This window comes from Saccostrea cucullata, unplaced genomic scaffold, assembly GCF_032062105.1.
Source record: "Saccostrea cucullata isolate Sc308-1 unplaced genomic scaffold, CSIRO_AGI_Scuc_v1 ctg1742, whole genome shotgun sequence".
Classification (NCBI taxonomy): domain Eukaryota; kingdom Metazoa; phylum Mollusca; class Bivalvia; order Ostreida; family Ostreidae; genus Saccostrea; species Saccostrea cuccullata.
In genome coordinates, this window is record NW_026938751.1 from 7,004 (window position 1) to 27,180 (window position 20,177).

The 20,177-nt window shown below is 31.4% G+C and overlaps 1 protein-coding gene across 3 annotated transcripts in view; it reads right to left on the reverse strand.

Annotated features, from left to right (window-relative positions):
- Positions 1-355: 355 nt before the first annotated feature.
- LOC134251197 (phosphatidylinositol phosphatase PTPRQ-like) overlaps positions 356-20,177 on the reverse strand; it is a 38,429-nt gene continuing 18,607 nt past the window's right edge. For 2 of the 3 annotated variants that reach the window (XM_062733582.1, XM_062733580.1), the window contains exons 12-29: positions 18,129-18,298; positions 16,519-16,599; positions 16,330-16,402; positions 15,455-15,643; positions 15,188-15,325; positions 14,819-14,915; positions 14,668-14,735; positions 14,188-14,290; positions 11,976-12,068; positions 11,517-11,598; positions 11,157-11,247; positions 10,781-10,857; positions 9,469-9,603; positions 8,784-8,909; positions 5,990-6,147; positions 5,397-5,532; positions 4,170-4,272; positions 356-1,225 (exon numbers count right to left, since the gene is read on the reverse strand). In XM_062733582.1, coding sequence (XP_062589566.1) covers positions 1,206-1,225; positions 4,170-4,272; positions 5,397-5,532; positions 5,990-6,147; positions 8,784-8,909; positions 9,469-9,603; positions 10,781-10,857; positions 11,157-11,247; positions 11,517-11,598; positions 11,976-12,068; positions 14,188-14,290; positions 14,668-14,735; positions 14,819-14,915; positions 15,188-15,325; positions 15,455-15,643; positions 16,330-16,402; positions 16,519-16,599; positions 18,129-18,298 — 1,940 coding nt within the window. In that variant the 3' untranslated portion in view covers positions 356-1,205. Of the gene's footprint in view, positions 1,226-4,169; positions 4,273-5,396; positions 5,533-5,989; positions 6,148-7,260; positions 7,413-8,783; positions 8,910-9,468; positions 9,604-10,780; positions 10,858-11,156; positions 11,248-11,516; positions 11,599-11,975; positions 12,069-14,187; positions 14,291-14,667; positions 14,736-14,818; positions 14,916-15,187; positions 15,326-15,454; positions 15,644-16,329; positions 16,403-16,518; positions 16,600-18,128; positions 18,299-20,177 lie in introns of all 3 variants that reach the window. The other variant, XM_062733581.1, reaches the window with a different exon arrangement.

Here is a 20,177-nt window from a genome sequence, read left to right on the forward strand (position 1 = left end):
CAAAAGAGAACACATTAACTTATAATTTTATATATATTACGGTCATCCTACTTCATTGGGAAAATCTATATTACGGTCATCTTAATATTTTGTTACGGTCATCATTGTCAAAAACTTTGAGGTCGTACTACAGCTATATTTCTTTAAATTCAAGTAAGTTATAATAACCATTAGCAAGTTCTCATAAGGTTACATTTAAATTTGGCAAGAATTAACACAAATAACCTAGAAAATGTTTAAAATCTTGACTGAAAAATTCTAACCGGTGACCTCGGCCGACATGTTTTGATGACCGTAGTATATACTACGGTCAGCCGCTTTCCCACAGTGACTATTGAGATAATCTGTTGAATGGATTTACGAAGCTTAATAATTTTTTTTTCTTGTTTCTTTTCAAATTTAATACAAAAGGATTAACATTTTAATAATTTTGTAGAAATAATGACTTTGCTTGTTTTAAATTTGAATCGAAATAATAAACTCATCGAATTTCACTTCAATGAAATATTCTCAACTCCCTATATTTACCGTGCTATCTTCTAGAAAATTATAATTTCCCATTAACTTAAATCCTACGTTTCAAAGCATGCGAAAGAAATCATATGTATTTGACAAAACAAGTATATTATGCATGACAATAATACAATATGTTGCTGATTCTTTTCATGTTTTCAACATCAGTACACGAAAAAGTACGTTGTAAAGACAAAATAAATTCTATAAATCTAAAGCTATAGATACAATAATTGTAGAATTGAAAAATTAATACATATTTATGATGGAGCACTAGATACTGCACTTAGAAAAAAAAAATAAAAGATAGAAATTTTCACTAACAAGTACATACATGTATGTATACTAACGCATAAAATTTTGTTGGTATCGTTCAATATTACACAGTTTTTGATCATTGGTAATTACAACATTTAATGAATGTACAAATTAATAAATAAAATAAAATCAATCAAAAAGCATAGATTATTAAGACAAAATGCATATGTAAAGAATGGAATCTTTTGAAAAAAGTACTTTCATTAATGCTCATATATGATAGAAAATATATGTAGCTATTTCTAAAATAAAATATGCACAATAAAATCAAAATGAGAATTATCTTTTACAAAATATAAAATTCGTTCATAAAATAGTTTTTGTTTATATACTCCTCATTCACACCGGTGTAGCACAACGTATGATGATTTTCCCTACATATTCGCATATATAGCTGAAAATAAAGAAAAGATAATGCCAATTGATATAAAGCTTACAATTAAAAGTAACCTCCCCGGTAATTACATATGTAGTTCTAAATCGGCAAAATAACTTGTAATTACTGGGATTTAACCACTTGAGGTTAAATATATAATTACACCGTATTTCACTTATAAATACGAGGGTCATTAAAAAAATACGTAGACAATGTTCCTCATCGTCATATTATTATTACAATATTATAGATAACACATTTTCGTAAACACAAAGATTTATTTTTTCTAAGTGTGAAGTTTCATTCCATTAGATTAAAAGGAATCCATGCTAGTCATTTTTAAAGCAACGTGTATTGTTACTACGGAGCTCATTAAACAAACATTGTAACGTCAAAAACAACGTCTCAAATTTACTAGATGCCTTTTAATATTATACACGGTTTGTAGCGTCTTTTCCTTTCATAAAAATTTATCCATAACACTTGATACATAGTTTGCTAAAAATGTGCCAATAGCTTGAACTTGATTGTCATTTTTTGTCCCCCGCTTGAAAAGTGGGGGATATTAATTTGGGTTTGTCCGTCCGTCCGTCCGTCCGTCCGTCCGTCCGTCTGTCCGTCCGTCCGTCCGTCTTTCTGTCTGTCTGTAACGCTTTCGTTTCCACACGATATCCCGAGAACCATTTGAGCTTTTGCAATGAAATTTAGCATAGCAACTCCCTATGGACTAAAGAAGACCCCTATTGATTTTGAGGTCAAAAGGTCAAAGGTCAAGGTCATAAATAAGCAAATTCTCTCTGTTAAAACACTTTCGTTTCCACACGATATCTCTAGAACCATTTGAGCTATTGCAATGAATTTTTACATACTAACTCCCTGTGGCCTAAAGAAGACCCCTATTGATTTTGAGGTCAAAAGGTCAAAGTTCAAGGTCGTAAATTTATACATTCTGTCTGTGTGTAACACTATCATTTCCGGGCGATATTTCAAGAAGATTTTGAGCTTATGCAATGTAATTTTATACCAAAACTCCCTAGGACGTCTCTCGCCCCTCTCAAAGTGCCCCGCCCCGTTTGTTTTATTAGTATTTATAGTATTACATGTCGCTATTTTTAGCGCAGGGGCATGAGGAGAGTTATTGCGTATAAAACAGGTTCTCGGCGGACTTTATGTTCTTATTACATCTATTAGCACTGTTTAATAAAGGCTAAATAAATCAAACACCATGGATTGTGTAAAATTTTGAGAATACCGAACATGAAAACATGAATATATACATGTATGTGACTTTAGTTCTGCATATACTTCCCTCCGTGTAAAGCGACTCCGTGGTCTAGTGGTTATGTCTCTCGCTTCGAATGTGAGAGGTCCCGGGATCGAATCTCGGTCGAACTTGTCTTTTTTTTTCTTTTTTTTTTAAATACTTTTTTTTTTACTAAATGATAGTATTCAGCATTTGTAATGAAAAATTTATGAGGTTATAAAATCAACATTACAGTGTGATAAATATTCCATATAAAAAAATCTTCTATACACATAATAAAGAATAAGCAATCAAATCTTTATATGCATATTGACATACATGTATTTTATTTCCTTCAGTATACATGTATACTTTTAATAATTCTACAAATTCAGTCAGGGGGAGCCGACTTTTTCCCTAAGCGGGGGACACGAATTCTCTGAATTAGCTTGTTTTTTCAAATTCTTTACCGCTTAACTCTATTAGTTCTGCAACTGTGAAAGGCACATCATGTTTAATGACGTTCCTAACTATTTTGACAAGATTTTAAACTATAACCTGTTTCTTTGCAGACCATCCATCGTCTGATTCAAACTCGCTACCACTCAAAAATTGTATTTTCCATTTTAAATAAATACACAGCTTATTTTTCATACATATTCTGGTTTATGCAGATTTTTTTTAAGTTTGTTAAAGAAGTTTTCCGAATGCAAAGCAAAATTTTATTGCTACTCGCTGCTCCGTGACGTCATTTAACGTCATGTTTTTTGTCTTTTTAATCAAGTCCATATGTATTTAGAAACTGATACCGGTATCTTTTAAACGTTACCTGATAGCATCTTAAATAATACTAGTACAGGAAGACTTTATTTAAAAATGTAAATTTTATTTTGTTTCAGCTCCATTTATTAGAGGTATTGCTATAGATACTATAAAGTGAAAATAAGTTAATTACTCAATTTTGACGTTGCTCCGTGATCCCATTTTCGATGTTCTAAATCTTTGATAATTTTTAAAAATATGAAGATATATTCCATTTTTTAACTCAAATTATTCGAATTTTTTGTTAAAATATGTGAACCAAATTTGGATATGATATGACGTTAAATAAAAAAAAGTTTGGACAAAAGCCTACGAACTTTTTGAATGACCCTCGTAGTAGTTTTAATATTTTTCAAACACTCAACAAAAATAAATGAAGTGTTCATTCTTAGTTGCATCACCCATGCAGTTGTTTTAGGTAGGGTTTATATCATTCCCTAAGATTTTATGGACCTGCTCTAAACCTTTAACCGGTACGCTGGCGCCGCCAAAAATTCTCTATTATTTAGTATGCCATGGACATAAAAGACAGTTGTGCACATGGGAAAATTAACACATACTACAATTGTCGAAAATATTCTGACATATACCCAATAAGTCAGGCAGTCATTTCTCAATTGTTTTAGTTGAAAGACCAAGATTGCACATGCGTATAATCCGTACATTTATTATGCTGACCAAAACACTTCAATCTGACGTCGACTTTACGAAAACAATTTTAAATCGATACATAGATTGTTGATGATAATTGTTTATATGAAAGAGTAAAAGATTTATGTTCTTATGAGAAAATGATTGTTCTTGCTATAAATTTCAAGACAACGGATCAAAGCACACAAGATCTAAAATCACACTATCAACCCCCAAAACATTGAAATAGTCTCTGTTCAGACTTACGATTTTCCTGATCCTCTTGACCCTCTCCATTTTCATCGTCACTGTCCTCGTCACTCCTGTTGATGTAGTCTCTGATGCAGTCATGGATGAAAACGTACTGGTCCTTCAAGATTAATAACGCACTAGTACTAACTTCAATAATAATACTTCTACATTACGTGCAATTACTTCTACATAATGACACTACGATTATGCAAATGCATTTCTTCTCAACAAAACCAATGTTAAATAGTTGGATATCTTTACTCAAATATCTTGATAAATAATTTTGAGATTTGTTTTTATGCAATATATTTTAACTTTTCAAATTTCTATGGTTTTTGCTTTAGTCCCTTCTAGAGGTTTCATTCAACACTAATGAATGCCAATTTTTTGCAAACCGGCGACTACTTATTTCCAGAAAAAGAATAATACGTGCGTATATGCGGAATAGCATAACTGGTTCGAGGCGAAGTTATTCAAGATGCTTTTTTAAAAAAAAAAACCCTCAGTTTCCTCGCACTCGAATAAAATTTGATTTACATTTTCACAGAAATATAGAAGTATGTCTAGATACTGTCTGATTAAATAATGTTTAATATTAAAATGCTTTTATGGAAAAGGATTAAACACCATCCAATGGAGTATATTTACATTCAGTGTAATTTTCCTTATGAAGTCCATTAGAAATCAACGATGTTCAAATTTCTATAACACACGCGAAACCTTGTCACCGCGCGTTTGAATTCACAGCAGGAACTATAAGCATTTTCAATACTCTAGGGACACTAAAATGTAAAACGTTTCATTTCAATTTAATGAAAAATGATAACCCTGAAAAATTAACGTAACATTTAACGTTATGTGCGTTAAGAATTAATTTGTCACTTTTTTCCTCGCAAAGTTTGTTTGCGTTATTTAATTTTGCAACGTCATTTAACGTCATTTGACATCACAAACAGCTCTTACATCTATTAACCACGGCAGTTTTGAAGGGCGCTAAAATCATATTTAAGATGAACGGTATAAGCAATTATGAAGAAGGAAAATAAGAGAATGTAAATATAAGCATTGAATTCATATTGCTGGATGTCTTCGGTCCTATAACACACCTGGCCGTGTCGACAAACTATCATACCGCGCTAACGCGCGGTATTCAATTTGTCGGCACGGCCAGGTGTGTTATAGGACCGAAGACATCCAACAATATGTTTTCAATATTTAAATAAATTGTTTTATAGTCGTTACCTCTGTTTGAACCATATTTGGTCGATTGTTACGCATTTTCATAACATAGTCGTAAATGTCGATGACGTCACTGGAGCTGACGTGTTGCATCAAAAAATCAACAGCAATAAATGTACCGGTACGCCCAACTCCAGCACTAAATTAAAAAATACATACAGGTGTTCTAGTATTCAAAAGAAAATATTATATATCTATTGGCAATTTAAAGATATTTTGTCAACTCTTTCATTTTTTAATTTATTTTTAAAATTCCTACACTGTTGTTTATACATATCTTTTATTAAAAGTTTGTAATTAAAAGAAAATATATCCAAGAATCATCGTGACATCAAAATACAGATCTCCGAATTATATAATAATTCAAAATAACAAGACTCAAAAACTCGATGAAAATTCAGCATGCCTTTCATAAGCAGATATTTATGAGAGATAACATAGGCATTTATATATAGTTTATTTCAAAATATAATTTATATCTTATTCAATATTGTAACTTAAGCATTGCAAGAATAACGTGCTAATCATCCTCCAAAAATGTTATTGCAACGTCTTCGTGCAAGAAGTTTGAGTTCTGAAAAGTATACACGATTTACCTGCAGTGTACAACTAGAGGTCCTCTATTAGTTGTAGGAGGAGGTAGATGACTTCTAACCTCTTTTGTGAATTTAAGCATGGTTTCAGATGTTTCAGGAATACCCATGTCAGGCCATGCTAAATAGCAGAATTGTTTGATTGTTTTTCTGCTATCACCCTTTAAAATACCAATATACAATTTATTCATGCAAACATTCTTTCAGCGTTAAGTGACAATAATTAAAATGCTTGCGATGCCTACCATAAACATACATGTACAGCATATAATTATCACATGCATGTTAAAATTGAATATATGAGGACAACATAAAAAGAGAGGGAGGGGATTGAAGAAAGTTTAACAGCCACACCATTCACATGTGCTACCTTTCTTTTTGATTTAAAAAATATCTAGTGGTACACCCGAAGTATTGAACCTTGTGTATATTTCGGATACTAACTGTATCCTGATATCTTTTGATTAATCAGAAACGATCTGACATTAAATATACGTACAGAAAATAAAACATATACATGTACTAGTATCCATTTCCAAATCAAATCGTTTATCTGGCCCGGTCTTGGGGTGGTACAGGGTGTGATTGGAAAAAGGTATGTTCTATTAAGTTTACCACATACAGAGTAAAATACAGCACACATCAACTCGACAATATCAAAGAACAGGATTTTCAAATGGAAGAATGTGAAAAAATGTGTTTATTATTACAAGTACCTTTTAAGGTTAAATCTACTTCACGGCCCCTGAAACTGAAATGGCTTTTGTGCCGTCAGGTATATTGTGTACACAAACCCTTTATTTATCAATAAGTAAGCAACAGAAATATTTATCACATACTAATTAATAATATACAATTATGGACTTCAGTGTAGGTCGCTATGTGGTTATAAGGACTCATGGCAATTGATATTGACCGAAGACACAGACAGTGACAGCGACAGAGCCTGCAAACTCTTCTTCCTCTAGATGCTCCCCTCATTAATATTGTTAAAAACCTTTTATTGAGGAAAATGAAATTTACCCCATTCACATCAATTCAGTATTTAATTTGAATTGGACGAATGAACCTAAATAAGCAAGAAAGCAGACATGCATACAAAAGGGAACCGACTTTGGTTCAAAATGAGCAATTGGCTAAAGTGAATTCAGTTCAAATGAAAAAAGGAAAATGCATTGATAATGGAAATTGCAATGGAGATCAACCATGCTCAAGCTGAATACACCCATACGGACTAATTTCAACCGAGTATCAAGTACATTGTAGTACACTACCTGCAATGGACTACAATGGGACCAGGGTCATTATGGGGCAAGTACAGACGTGTAGCCCCAACAAAGTTCAAGAGCAACCAAGTTGTTTCTGGACATCCCATATCTGGCCATTTTAGGTAATGTAGTTGTTTAACCTTTCTTGTACGGTTACCCTTCATTTGAAAATTAATAATTATCTATCTTATATAAATGTAAGCAGCTTTCAATGATAAAAAATTATATAATAAGTCGCTACCAATGAAACTGGAGGGGGCTAAAGGTTTCTTCTACATTTGTTCGTCCGTACGTCTAGCTGTTCCTCTGTCTGTGAGTCTGTTTCTCTTGATTTTCCATACTTTTTTATATACGCTTGCAGATATCGAGTTGATTTTTAAGGTAGATGAAATATTTGGAAATAACAAACAGTATTCAAATTCAAATTTCCATTAAATAAATAAATACAAAATAGGAGTAGAGCAAACATGGACCCCCCAAAATATCAAGGTGGAATCAGGTGCCATGGAGGAGTTAGCATCCCCTGGCAACCGTCACACCCACCGTGTTCTCTGTGTCATAATCAGAAAATAATGGAAAAATTCGTTGTAAGTTCAGTGTCTAAAAAATGGCCTAACAATTAGTAAGAAAAACGTCAGTCAACATTTGATTCAATGATAAACTGTATTTGTTGATAAGGTCATTGTATCGACCAGAGAACTAATGAAATGAAATTTAAACGAGACTGCCGATATTCTTGTTTCCTCAACTTGTTTGTCAATAATTTATCTCAATTTATAGAATCAACTAAGAGATAATCTCTGTGCGCAGGTGATGAATGTATATTGCTACATAAGTAAGGGAAGTTGACGATTTAAAAGATTGTCATTACGTTTATCATAGAGTTTGGTTGCTAGATTACCATTAACATCATTTTCAAGTAAAATATCCAAATAGGAAACAGATTTGTCAGACTCAGAAGTATCTTTCTTTTATCTCAAGTTCATCGGGATATATCGTATTGACATTAGAAATTATAAATTAATAATTGACAATACGTCGTCGATATATGTAAATGTCGAGTTGCAGGCCATAGCAAGTGTTTTTCTTCTTTTCACGTATAAGATTTTGGATAAATTCTGCTTCACATGAATACAAAAAGGTCTTAGACTGCTAATAACGGGGTGTAATTGGTCCCAATGGGAATTCAAATAGATTATTGGAAGACCTGGTCACGAAAAACCAGAAAGATATTGTCAATCAGAAACTCAAGCATTCTTTGGATGTCAACTTCCAGGGTACTTTTGTGTATAAAACAGACTGTGTTTTACAAAATAATTTTGGAAATGATCCATATAAAAAGGTAAGTAAAGAATTTTCGAGTTTAATTTTTATTGAAAAAGCAGGTGTCAATGATGTCAAAGAGCCTTCACTTTTTCGGTATTTATCATGGGGAATGGTTGTGTATAAAGTTGAAAAGTCGTAAGTTCTTATGCAGTTGATTTTGGTAAAATCTTGTGATTTCAAATATTCCAAAAGTTAAAACGTACCAGTTTAACAGACATTACTCGAAGGACGTAATCTGGAAGCGTTGATTCGGATTCAATTTCTACTACAAGGTCACCATAATAAACTGGTTCTCGCGTAGCCTCTGGCCAGTATATATCACATTTTCTCTGTGGAGTTAAAAAATAAAATGATTTTTATGTTTTTAAAATCAATAACATCTACATATTCCAAAACCGTGATCATTAATTCAATTTAAAGTAGATCCCTTCGAACATGAACACAAAGGAAGGCAACAATATATTTATATTTCATCCTAATTAAAATTCAGTTTTTGGTTCGTCGACATATATGTCTTCTTTGTATTTTTTTTAAATATAGAAATATAATGAGAATATTTATTCAACACCTTTATAAAGGAAACACAATTGCCTCAAAACATCCCGATGAATTAAAAAAATTAATTTATGAAGAAATGAAGCTATAAACCTCCGCAAGAAAATCTGTTCTTTTGAAAATTAATTTAATAAAAATCAATATGCATAATAATTGAATGATTTTTAAGTTTTTATTTTTAATTGAACATTGAAAAGAAATAAAATAAAATGAAATATTCAATTTGAAACAATTTAAGGTAGACATACGTATATCGGAGACGTATGTTATATATGTACCAGCTTCCTTACAAAACATATTTCAGGAGAATAAAAGTCTATCATTTTTGCATACCCTTCCTCTCTCAACAAGCTGAGTTAGCATGACGATAATGCTAACATTCTGTTCCCATATCATTCTCCAAAAATCATCGCGAGTGAAAGGAAGTGGGCCTTGCGTTGCAATATATTCTCTTTGCGAACTATATCCCTGGAAAAAAATTTTACATAGAGAATATTACATATTAAATTTCATACCACATATTAGCCTTGATCATTGTTTAATTGATATCAGCACGAGATTTCAAGCTGATTCGACATTTTGTGTATATAGTTTTATTTAAAAGTATTTCTTAAATTTTTATTTAAAAATCCCTACTTTTTTATTTTTGTTGTTGTTGCAATGTTGAATCATTTAAGAAAATTTATTAATGTTTATGATCTCTTTTTAAATGCGAAATCATATGAATAAAATTTTAGAGCAGAGCACAAACGGATCTCTGAAACAGAAGAGATGGGATCAGGTGGAATGGAGAAATAAGCAGCCCCTGTTGACAGGTAAAACCCGCCTTGTACTCCTTGTCTTGATAAGGCAAAACAGAAAATAGACAATTCAGTGTGAAACTATAACGGCCTAACAGTTTGTATGAAAAATGACAGTCAACTTTAGCTTAACAATAGATTCTATTTGCTGTAAAGATCATTGTATCGACAAGATAATTTGTTAAATGATGATTTAACGGAGACTGATATCAAATGTTGCATTTTCAACTTATTAGCCTTGTTTTAAGCCCATTTGTAAGTGAAAATGCTTTATTATTACACTAATAAATGAAGTTTATGAAGTGAAAATCATTGCGTTTTGTTGATAATTTGCAAAGAATTTTTTTAAAGTAAAATATCGAAATATGGAACAGATTTATCAGACAACATGGTGACGTTTATATCGATTTTAAATGGATATATTGAATCAGATAGGAATTAAAATAGGAATGGAAATAAACATTGTTAATTGATAAAATGTCGTCCAAATTTCAAAATGAAAGTCACAACAAAAGACGTATTTTTGTAAAATTACCCCTCCTTGGCACCTGATTCCATATATGATGTCTTTATACTTTCATGTTTTCTCAGTGCCTGGTTACTTCAGTGGACATTTTAGTTTGATCTATCTTTGTTATATTCATATTTCATATTAAATTTTTGAATAAAGAGAGCAAGGCTTATCTCAAATCAACAAACTTAAGTTCTAGTAGACTAATATGAAGGCGGGTGTCAGAGAAATCAAGTTAAAATGTTAATTATAGTGTAATATACATTTCAAAACAGTTTTTCCCCATATAAATGACTTATACAGAGAAATAAATGACTTATTCAGTAATACTTACTGGAATATAGTTTGCATTAATATAGTCAGAACCCTCATCGTCCTCTGTAGGAAGCAATTTTACACGACTATGATCAACTTAAAAAGAAAAGAAAATGAAAGCTAAATCAGAAAAGTTAATATCATAACGTTGCATTTTATACATTTTATACATGAAGCAAAAGACGCACAATTACCTGTTTACTACGCAAGCCAATTTCAACGCTTTAAATGGTATTGATAGATTATGCTTTTACACAAATATAAGAAAGATTAAAATCGATCAATAAAAAACGATTTATCACAGGCTTAATAGTACTTTGCAAATTTCATAGTAGCATTTCTAGGAATCTGAACTAAAAGAAACTTTTTCTGATCATGTTACACATGAAACATACATGCCAGAATGTTGGTATATCTGTTTTTAATTCTGTTGACCTGTACTTCTGCAGCTTTTGTTGTGTGAGCTGGACACGTTTCTTTTAACAGCTAAAATCAAAATATCAATGGGAATATTCAAAACATAGTAATAAATGGTGAAACAGATTTAATTTATCTGTTTTAGTCAGATTTATTTCGGCATTGAAAAAAACACTATAATCTTGACAACACTGACTTACAATTAATTGTTTGTATCATCTGTCTTTAAATTCGGATTAACAATATCTTATATTCGTGATTCTGTATCGTTTACAAACTGAAAGTCGTCAAAAATACTTGAGAAAGAAAAGAAAACCTTACAGAAATTAAAGTGTTACCTTGTATTCATTGGAAAACATCAAGTTACTGTCTGCATGCATTCTTTGCACGTGTTCAGCAAACTCTGCATTTTTCACTGGTCTGGAACAGTAAAAGTACCAATTATTCTGAGTACTTGTTTGTTTTTTTTTCACAATTATTTTAAAATACCATTGGAACGGTTGATAACAATAAATTTCGAACGATTTCGTATACATTGAAGGAAATGAAAGTTTTCTTTTTACGTTTTGATTGAAAAAAATAATTTTTCTTTTTTCCCGATGCTTACCCTGAACTCGGTATAAGGATCTAAATGTAGTCCAAAAGAGAAATTCCTTATCGAAGAAACAGTCACATGTAATGCAGTTGGACAAGAATCAAACCTATGTCTTACGACCCCAACGCATTACTACTAGATTAATGTTAACACTGACAAAAATTAAAGCAAAACGAAACTTAATATTGGAATTAATTGTTACCTTGGTTTTGCCGCATTTTTGGTTTCAAGTTCCGTTGAAAACGTTTCGTTATCATTCCCTTTCGCCTGATCTCTTCCTTCGTCCTTGAATGGCCTGATTGTTGTAAATATATTTAACAAATACTATTTATAAATATATACGAGGGTTGTCCAAAAAAGTTCGTGGACAATGTCGTTTTTGTTAAAAAAATGGTTCTGTATATATTTTTTGTATATCAAATTATTTCTCATGAAAAACCAAGTCAGATAGATTTCATTTTAATTGATGAAATGTTATATTTTTGTGAAAATCGAGGTTTTTCAATATCACAGATAGTGCGCACGGAACAAAGTTAAAATGCCATAAAGTTTGAAATAAAGTGTTTGGATTGAAAGAATTATTTTTTTTTATATAAAACAAGTCAAAGCTTAATAAAATTATATGTAACACAAATAAAGAGGCTATAATCATTTTTTGATATCTTAAGTATGTGTTACTATATAGACAGTGAAAATACTAAATAAGAAGCCTAACAAATATGTGTCAAAACTCGACAGAAAAAGCCACGTCGGCCGTCCGAACGCGACATCGTCTGATCAAAAAATTATGTATCAATACGGTTGAAACGACGTCAGAGACAAAATATCTGTTCAAACAATTCAAAGTTATTAGAATATATTTTGTTTATTGATTTGAGATTGGTATAATATATACGATTTTTCAACGGTGCCCGTGCAAATTCGGAGACACTACAAGGATTTGAAAATGCATGTTATTTGATGAAAATGAATACTTCTATTCATGGCATTGTTATAAATCTAGCGCAACATGAGACTGGACTGTGCAGCCTGTGTATACGAATTGTTTATATTGATGACGCTTGTAAATTATTGTGTATTGTTTTGAATTTTAAAAATTAAACAAATTATAATCTATACTTCAAGATTATTGCTAGCAATTTGCAGTGTGAGATAATAAAGAATATATGTGTGTCCAAGAACATGTACTAAAAAATTCCAAATCCAAATGTTTGAGGTTATAATGAAATTAGCGTAACGTCAGACTGGTCCGTGCGCACTATCTGACCATGATTTTTACAAAAAATAAAGTTCCATCAATAAAAATTAAATCTTTCTGACTTGGTTTTTCATGAGAAATATTTTGATAAACATTACATTTATACAGAACCATTTATTTTAACAAAAACGTCATTGTCCACGAACTTTTTGGACAACCCTCGTAATAAACATGCCTAGTGCAGTATTTGTAATGTAATACAACCCCTGTAGCACACCGTTCGAACAGTTAAAAATCACTTCACGTTTTGCAGACGTCCTTATTACCTAACGACTCTAGGGCCAACGCTCTAAACACTGCACCAGACATCAATCATTACTATACAATCATAATACAAAATGATTACATTATTTAAAATGTGATCTTTCGCGATATATTTATTTTGAGCTTTAACTGAATATACCTATAATTCCTATTATAACCGATAGAAACATTAAACGAAAAGTGCAATTATTTTTTAATTGTTTTAATTTTACTCTGCTTGTTTTATTGTCATATGTCTTATGATAGTGCTTTTTTTTTATCATAGGGGCTTATATAACGCACTGTTTTTTTTGTCTGCTTTTCACAAGTGAAATTTATTTAGTGAAGAATTGTAGATTTCAGATACCTTATAATCCCTATTAAACGCCCCTGTCCTTATAAGCGCCCCTCTAGGGCTTTTAATTGTAAGGAAATAAGGGCCCCTACACAGTGATTAAATTATCAAGAATCGTATCAAAAGTCTGCCAAAATTTGAAGAAGGTGAAAATGAAGCTTGTATATTATCCAATTTCTGGGTGGAAAATGAATCATTTAGCATAATTTGGGTGGATTATCTTCACGTAAAGTAAAGTTGGACATTATTTTAGTGGTTCTTTGAATTTATTTTTATTCAAAAGTTACATTATTTGAAGTTGAAATATGACATTAAATATTAGAAAGAAAATACCCCAAATAACTGAGCCCTTTTTTGCAATTTTCTGAGCGCTCGGGGAGGGGGGGGGGGGGGAGTAACAGGGATTAAACGGTAATAGTTAATCGGACCTTGCATCAACTACCATGTCTATCGGGTTCTATGTGAAAACCTATGATGCACAGGAAAGCTTTTTGATTTTCATATGTTCTTTAAATTACTTCAATACATTTTACTCTACGTTTAAATATCAAGGCATACCCTTTCCTTCTACGTTTCAAATACAGGATAACTGCAATAACTACCACCAGAGCCATCACGACACCAGATACGGAACCAGCAATAGCAGGGACAAGGTTAGGCTCTACAGAAGGAGTTTCAAAAATTTAAATAGTAACATTGAATTAAACCTTACAATTGTTTAAAATTAACAAAGTGCGAGCTAATCAAGCTTATTTTTTGTACAAAAACAATTCAGATGTTGGCTTTGAACAGCTTAAAATGTTTAATGATCCAGGGACCAGGTGATTTAGTGCATACACTATTTTGGTTAAAACCTACATGTGACGATGTGTACAAACACTACTTCATTTTCAGTACAATCATCATAATGTATTTGAAAAATTTAAACCATCATAATGTATTAATTAACATTTAATTGCAATTGAATGAAATTATATTTTGCATTTAACTATAGTCAAAAGACTATGGACTGTATTTTGTTTGTAGGACACAACTAACTTGTTTCCAGTGGTGATGAAAATTCGGATTCCAGACACCCTCCTCTAGTACAGACTGCAAATCGCACTCTACAAAATCCACACAAACATTTAAATAAAAAAAGAAAAGATTTGTTATCAATGTAGAAGGTTTTTATTGTTAAAATTCTTACTTGTATTTATTTCCAGGTTTCAAAAATCCATTGCAGTACCCAGTAACGCCTTCACATTCCCCCTGTTCACCAACTAAGAAACTGACTTTTACCTCTTCTAATGCCCGTAAAAGCGGTTCGGAAAAATTAGGATAAAAAATAATTTAATCGCATTTATTATTCAAAACACATTATCTGCTGCGTTGAACAAATTAAAAAATATTAAGGTTCATTGTCGATATTCAAAAAGCTTTACATTTAATGTTTATAGTAAGCAAATACCCTATCCCTTGCAGGATGCATATATTCAGAATACACTACAAGTTGGATTTGGCATGTGTTTTATATCATTACTTAAATTACATAAGCCACTCATCGTTATGTACTTACCTTTATTGCATTTTGGATCCCAGTCACTTTTCGCTATGTATGGATCAAAATGGTCTTGGTTGTGGACATTTGACCATGTTTTGTATTCTTTATCGATAAAATTTTCATACTTAATTTTTGAATCCTGAAATGGTTTTACTGCAAAACAATTATCAAAAAAAAAATTAGGATATATTTGGGACAAGAAAAATGACTGGAATGAACAAACCCATCATACTGCTATTATCTAAAGAAGATTTATAATGAAATTATTTTTTGTGGACTTACATAATTTACTTGGAATACTTGATTCTTCAGCAACAATAATATACCAAGATACTGGCATTCCATTCCTATCATCGCAAAGAGATTGATGATAAAAATACACAGACAATTGTTTCTCGTTATCTGAAACTCTACCGGATGGTCCGATGGATACAGTCTTTGCTGATTCAGGTAATTGAAGAGGAATGGGTGCTGAAGTGGAAAATTTGCTAAATATACTTTGTTTATACGTTTTTGTTATGAATTTAGGAGAAACTATTCAAACAATTTAGTCAATAAGCCATTTGAAAGAAAACGGGATATTAAGGGTAAATTTATTTAAGAATCATTTCATCACAATACTCCATATTCAAAATTCAAAACAAATATCTTACACATCGTACAATGAGATCGTAGATAACATTTTCTTTAATCTATGCTGCCAATCGTAAGAATATATTGTTACATGCATATACAATGCAACCGCTTCAACTGATATAAAATCACAAATATATATAAATATATATACAGTGGACCTTCAGATATCCGGACGCCAGATATCCGGATGCTTCAGTATCCGGACGCTATTTCATCGGAACAGAATTTTAAAATGTTATCATGTCTTGTTTAACTGGTGATTCAGGTATCCAGACGCTTCACATATCCGGACAAATTGACTGGGAACCAAAGCGTCCGGATAAATGAGGCTCCACAGTATATATATATATATATATATATATATATATATATATATATATATATATATATATATATATATATATATATATATATATATATATATATATATATTAATAAAAAAGATTGTAAGACGAAAGATAAATATTCTGAAGATTTCTTAAATTTCTATTAGATCTACACCTATAATTCTTCATACCTACCTCCTGCAACTATTTCGATTGTTGTTGATACTTGATCGTCGTCAGTCGCATTTGCTACTGTCTCTGGAAATATCTTCGAAGAAAGAATATTCAGTAAAATTGATATGTATTATAGCTTGAAATACCGGTACATGTATATATTTTTAAAAGCTCTCTTAAAATTGAATTTTAAAATGTATAAATAATTACCAGGAAAGTGTAATTCCTTTCTGGCTTGATTTTTTTAATAGTCGCAGAAGAAATATTGGGTGGATATGATTTTGTTTTTACCTGCAAAAAAGTATGCAAGAAAAAAAACATATAATGGAATGATGCCTGAATGAGTCATGATCATATTTCTTTTTATTTTTTTTTTTTAATTTATTTTCAAATACAAATTTGACTTAAGTTTAAACGTCTTCCTGATCATCACATAGGGCTCTCGACGGGTGTCATCACTACACAGGTTTTTTTAAACTCCCCCTAGGCACTATTTTAAACTCTGGAGTTTCCCGATGTCCCTATCTGTTTCGGCCTCTTAAGTGATTTATATTATTAATCTTAAATCAAATATCGATCACTGTTTGTAAATTTTCCTCTTTTTACGTAATAATATTATTTTAAAATAAACAATACATTACTAGTAGTTTAAACTAAACAGAAGACATACATGGACTATCCATTTATTCTGCAAATACCCCTTGCATTTAACTAATTAAGGTAACCCAATAAAGCAAAGCTTTATTCGGTCAATGCCATAATAAAGCCTCATTCATGAATTTCAACGTTTTGAAAGCATTGTGACGTGATATACTGTGAAACAATGTTTAAGATACGGCGTCTTAGTTTCTAAGTATGCCTAAATCCGTTGAAAATAACTCGTTTTGGAGGTCAGATTCAAATTTTTGCAAGATAACCAATATGTAGTTTTTGCCTTTAAAAATGAGTGATACTTATACACTTATAAGTGATACAAAATAATTTTGCAACTGAACATGAAAGATAAGTAAATAAATAAGGAGTATTATATATTGCCCACATGTACTTGCGAACCTACATTTTGCATTGCGTTCATGCTGTCATAATGCCCTATAATTTAAGTGTGACTTTTTACCCACAAATAGTAGAAGCCTGGTAAATTGACATGTATAAAAAATCTTCAATCTTTATGAACAATAATGGTCTGGGTCAGATCAATAGGTCAAACGTCAAATATTTTGACGTCATCTACTAAATCTTTGAATTATTTTAATCACTTTATATAATTTTTCGTATCTATTACCAATTTCATACTTCCTTGCATAACGCAGGTTTAAATGTCAAAGAGGTAAACTGTTAAAGTCAACACAATGCGTATGCATAACCAGATTTAGATAGTAACTTGTTCTTCCTCGAACTCGAGTTCCTACTTTTTTTTTTCATTTTTGGAGAAATAAACGTAAAGCTGGTGAAATTGCCTATACAAATAGTATGTACTATGTACTTCCAAAGTAATATAAATTTGGTATTTTGGAATATGAAATCCAGTGGCAAAGTTAGAATGAAATTGATTAGAACATGCACCTGCATTTTCACCAAAATATGTATGAAATCGTGAAGAGAGCCTGGATTAAACTTCAAGTAATAACTTGCATAGGTATAAGCAGCCAATCTTAATTCTTTTTGATGTGTCATGATATAGTATGACCATGAACAACTGCCCGAGAGGGATTAAACACATTTGATAATGGGAGAAAAAGAGAAACATTTAAGCAACTATTTACATTGCTGTAAAAGTACATTATGCATTAACATTTTAATATAGTCAAAATATCGTTTACCTCACTTTTTAAACTATCTTTAGAATTTACAATCCAGTACTTCACATAATACGATCGAATAACACCGTTCCTGTTCATCTCTAATGGCGGTAGCCAGCTCAAATTTACTGCACGGGGGGCGATGACATTTTGAATTTGCGATACTTTGAAATCTGCAACTTTTCCTGGAGCTGAAACGGTTAATTTAAAATGACATAATTGTAATTTGTTTGTCTTAGATAAATTCATTTCTAGAATTAACAAGCAAATTAATGGTCCTCCGCTTTTGGTGTTTTAGTGGATTATACCATTTTATGACACATTGTGTCAAATGGGTACATCTTATAATATTTCATGCAAAATTTATCTCCAAAGTTAAATATTTAAAAATTAGGTCAAACATGAAGGTCAAAATTATAGCTTTTATAGAAAACATTTTATAACCGGCAATGTACATGTGAAATATGATAGCCCTATCTTTCCTATCAAAAGTTAAATGGAAAGGTAACATATGTTAAATTTAGGTCAAACTTCAGATAAGGTCACAGGGTAAAAAATCTTAAGTCTTTTTGAAATGTCTTATCGCAGGTAATATGTATGTGAAATATAAAATCCTTATGTATCTCTACTCATTCAAAAGTTATGATTAATGCACATATAAAGTTATGGAAGTCTTATCTATTCTCTTTCAACAGTTATTACCAAAGTTAACGTTTTTGTGACAGACTGACGGACAGACAAATGAAATTTAATGTTCCCTCGCTTTCACGAAAGCGGGTACAAAAAGTTGTTTATGTAACCCTAGTGATCTGGCTAGACTACCGCAATAGTTGAAATATAACAAACAATGTATACTGAGTGAGAATTGTCATTTATTAAATGACAATAAGTATATAACACAGATAAAATTAAGGGGAGATCACCGGGATATTTCCTGAGTACAAAGAACAATAAATTTGGCAACGGTATCTCCCCTGTTGCAAACAAACATTACTTTGGCAAAAATATTTTCGTTCATTTATGTATTGGTAATAACTTTCAATATGTTGCTACTCCATTGTATTTGACATCCTGAGCCTTGCTATTTTTATTGTTTGTGTTGTATATATATAATGCTGCGTAGACTGTACGATTTTATGTTATTATAATGCTGTGTAGACTGTACGGTTTTGTGTTGTTATAATGCTGTGTAGACTGTATGATTTTGTATTATTATAATGCTTTGTTGACTGTATGATTTTGTGTTGTTATAATGCTGTGTAGACTGTACAATTTTGTGTATATATATAATGTTTTGTAGACTGCCTGATTTTGTTGATCTGGCTAGTCCACCTGTTTTGCCTTCTGTTTTGCAAACAGCTTTTCATAGCAGTTTGCTTTTGGTGGCAGCTTTTTGTTTTGACAACTTTGTGGTTTATATACTTTTTATTTGTCAAAATATTTTTGCCAAAGTAATGTTTGTTTGCAACAGGGGAGATACCGTTGCCAAATTTATTGTTCTTTGTACTCAGGAAATATCCCGGTGATCTCCCCTTAATTTTATCTGTGTTATATACTTATTGTCATATAATAAATGACAATTCTCACTCAGTATACATTATTTGTTATATTTCAACTATTGCGGTTGTCTAGCCAGATCACTAGGGTTACATAATACAGCATTATTGTAAATAATAGCCTTTATGTAATCTATGATGTAATGTAGTTCAACTTTCATGTTTGTTTGAGTCTTATTGTGTTATTAGCTGTCTCCTTGAGGAAAAAGTTGTTATTATCCAATCATATTGCTTATTCAAATCACGTGACACAAGATAGCGTCTTTTCACTGATTTAGAAGTGCCAAGAAATGCACAGAATTGTTTTGAAAAATTTACCCACCCTCCGTCCCCCTTCATACTCCATGATAAAAATATTGTAGTCTCAGAATTATGTTTTGTAATTTATTTATCATAATATGTACCTTGTGCCATCTTACTTGCCATTGTGCAACTTTTGTCTTGTCATCTTTTTTAATTGTTTCCTGTTTAAATACTTTGTTTGTTTAGAAATATTGGCAGCTTTTTGTTTTGA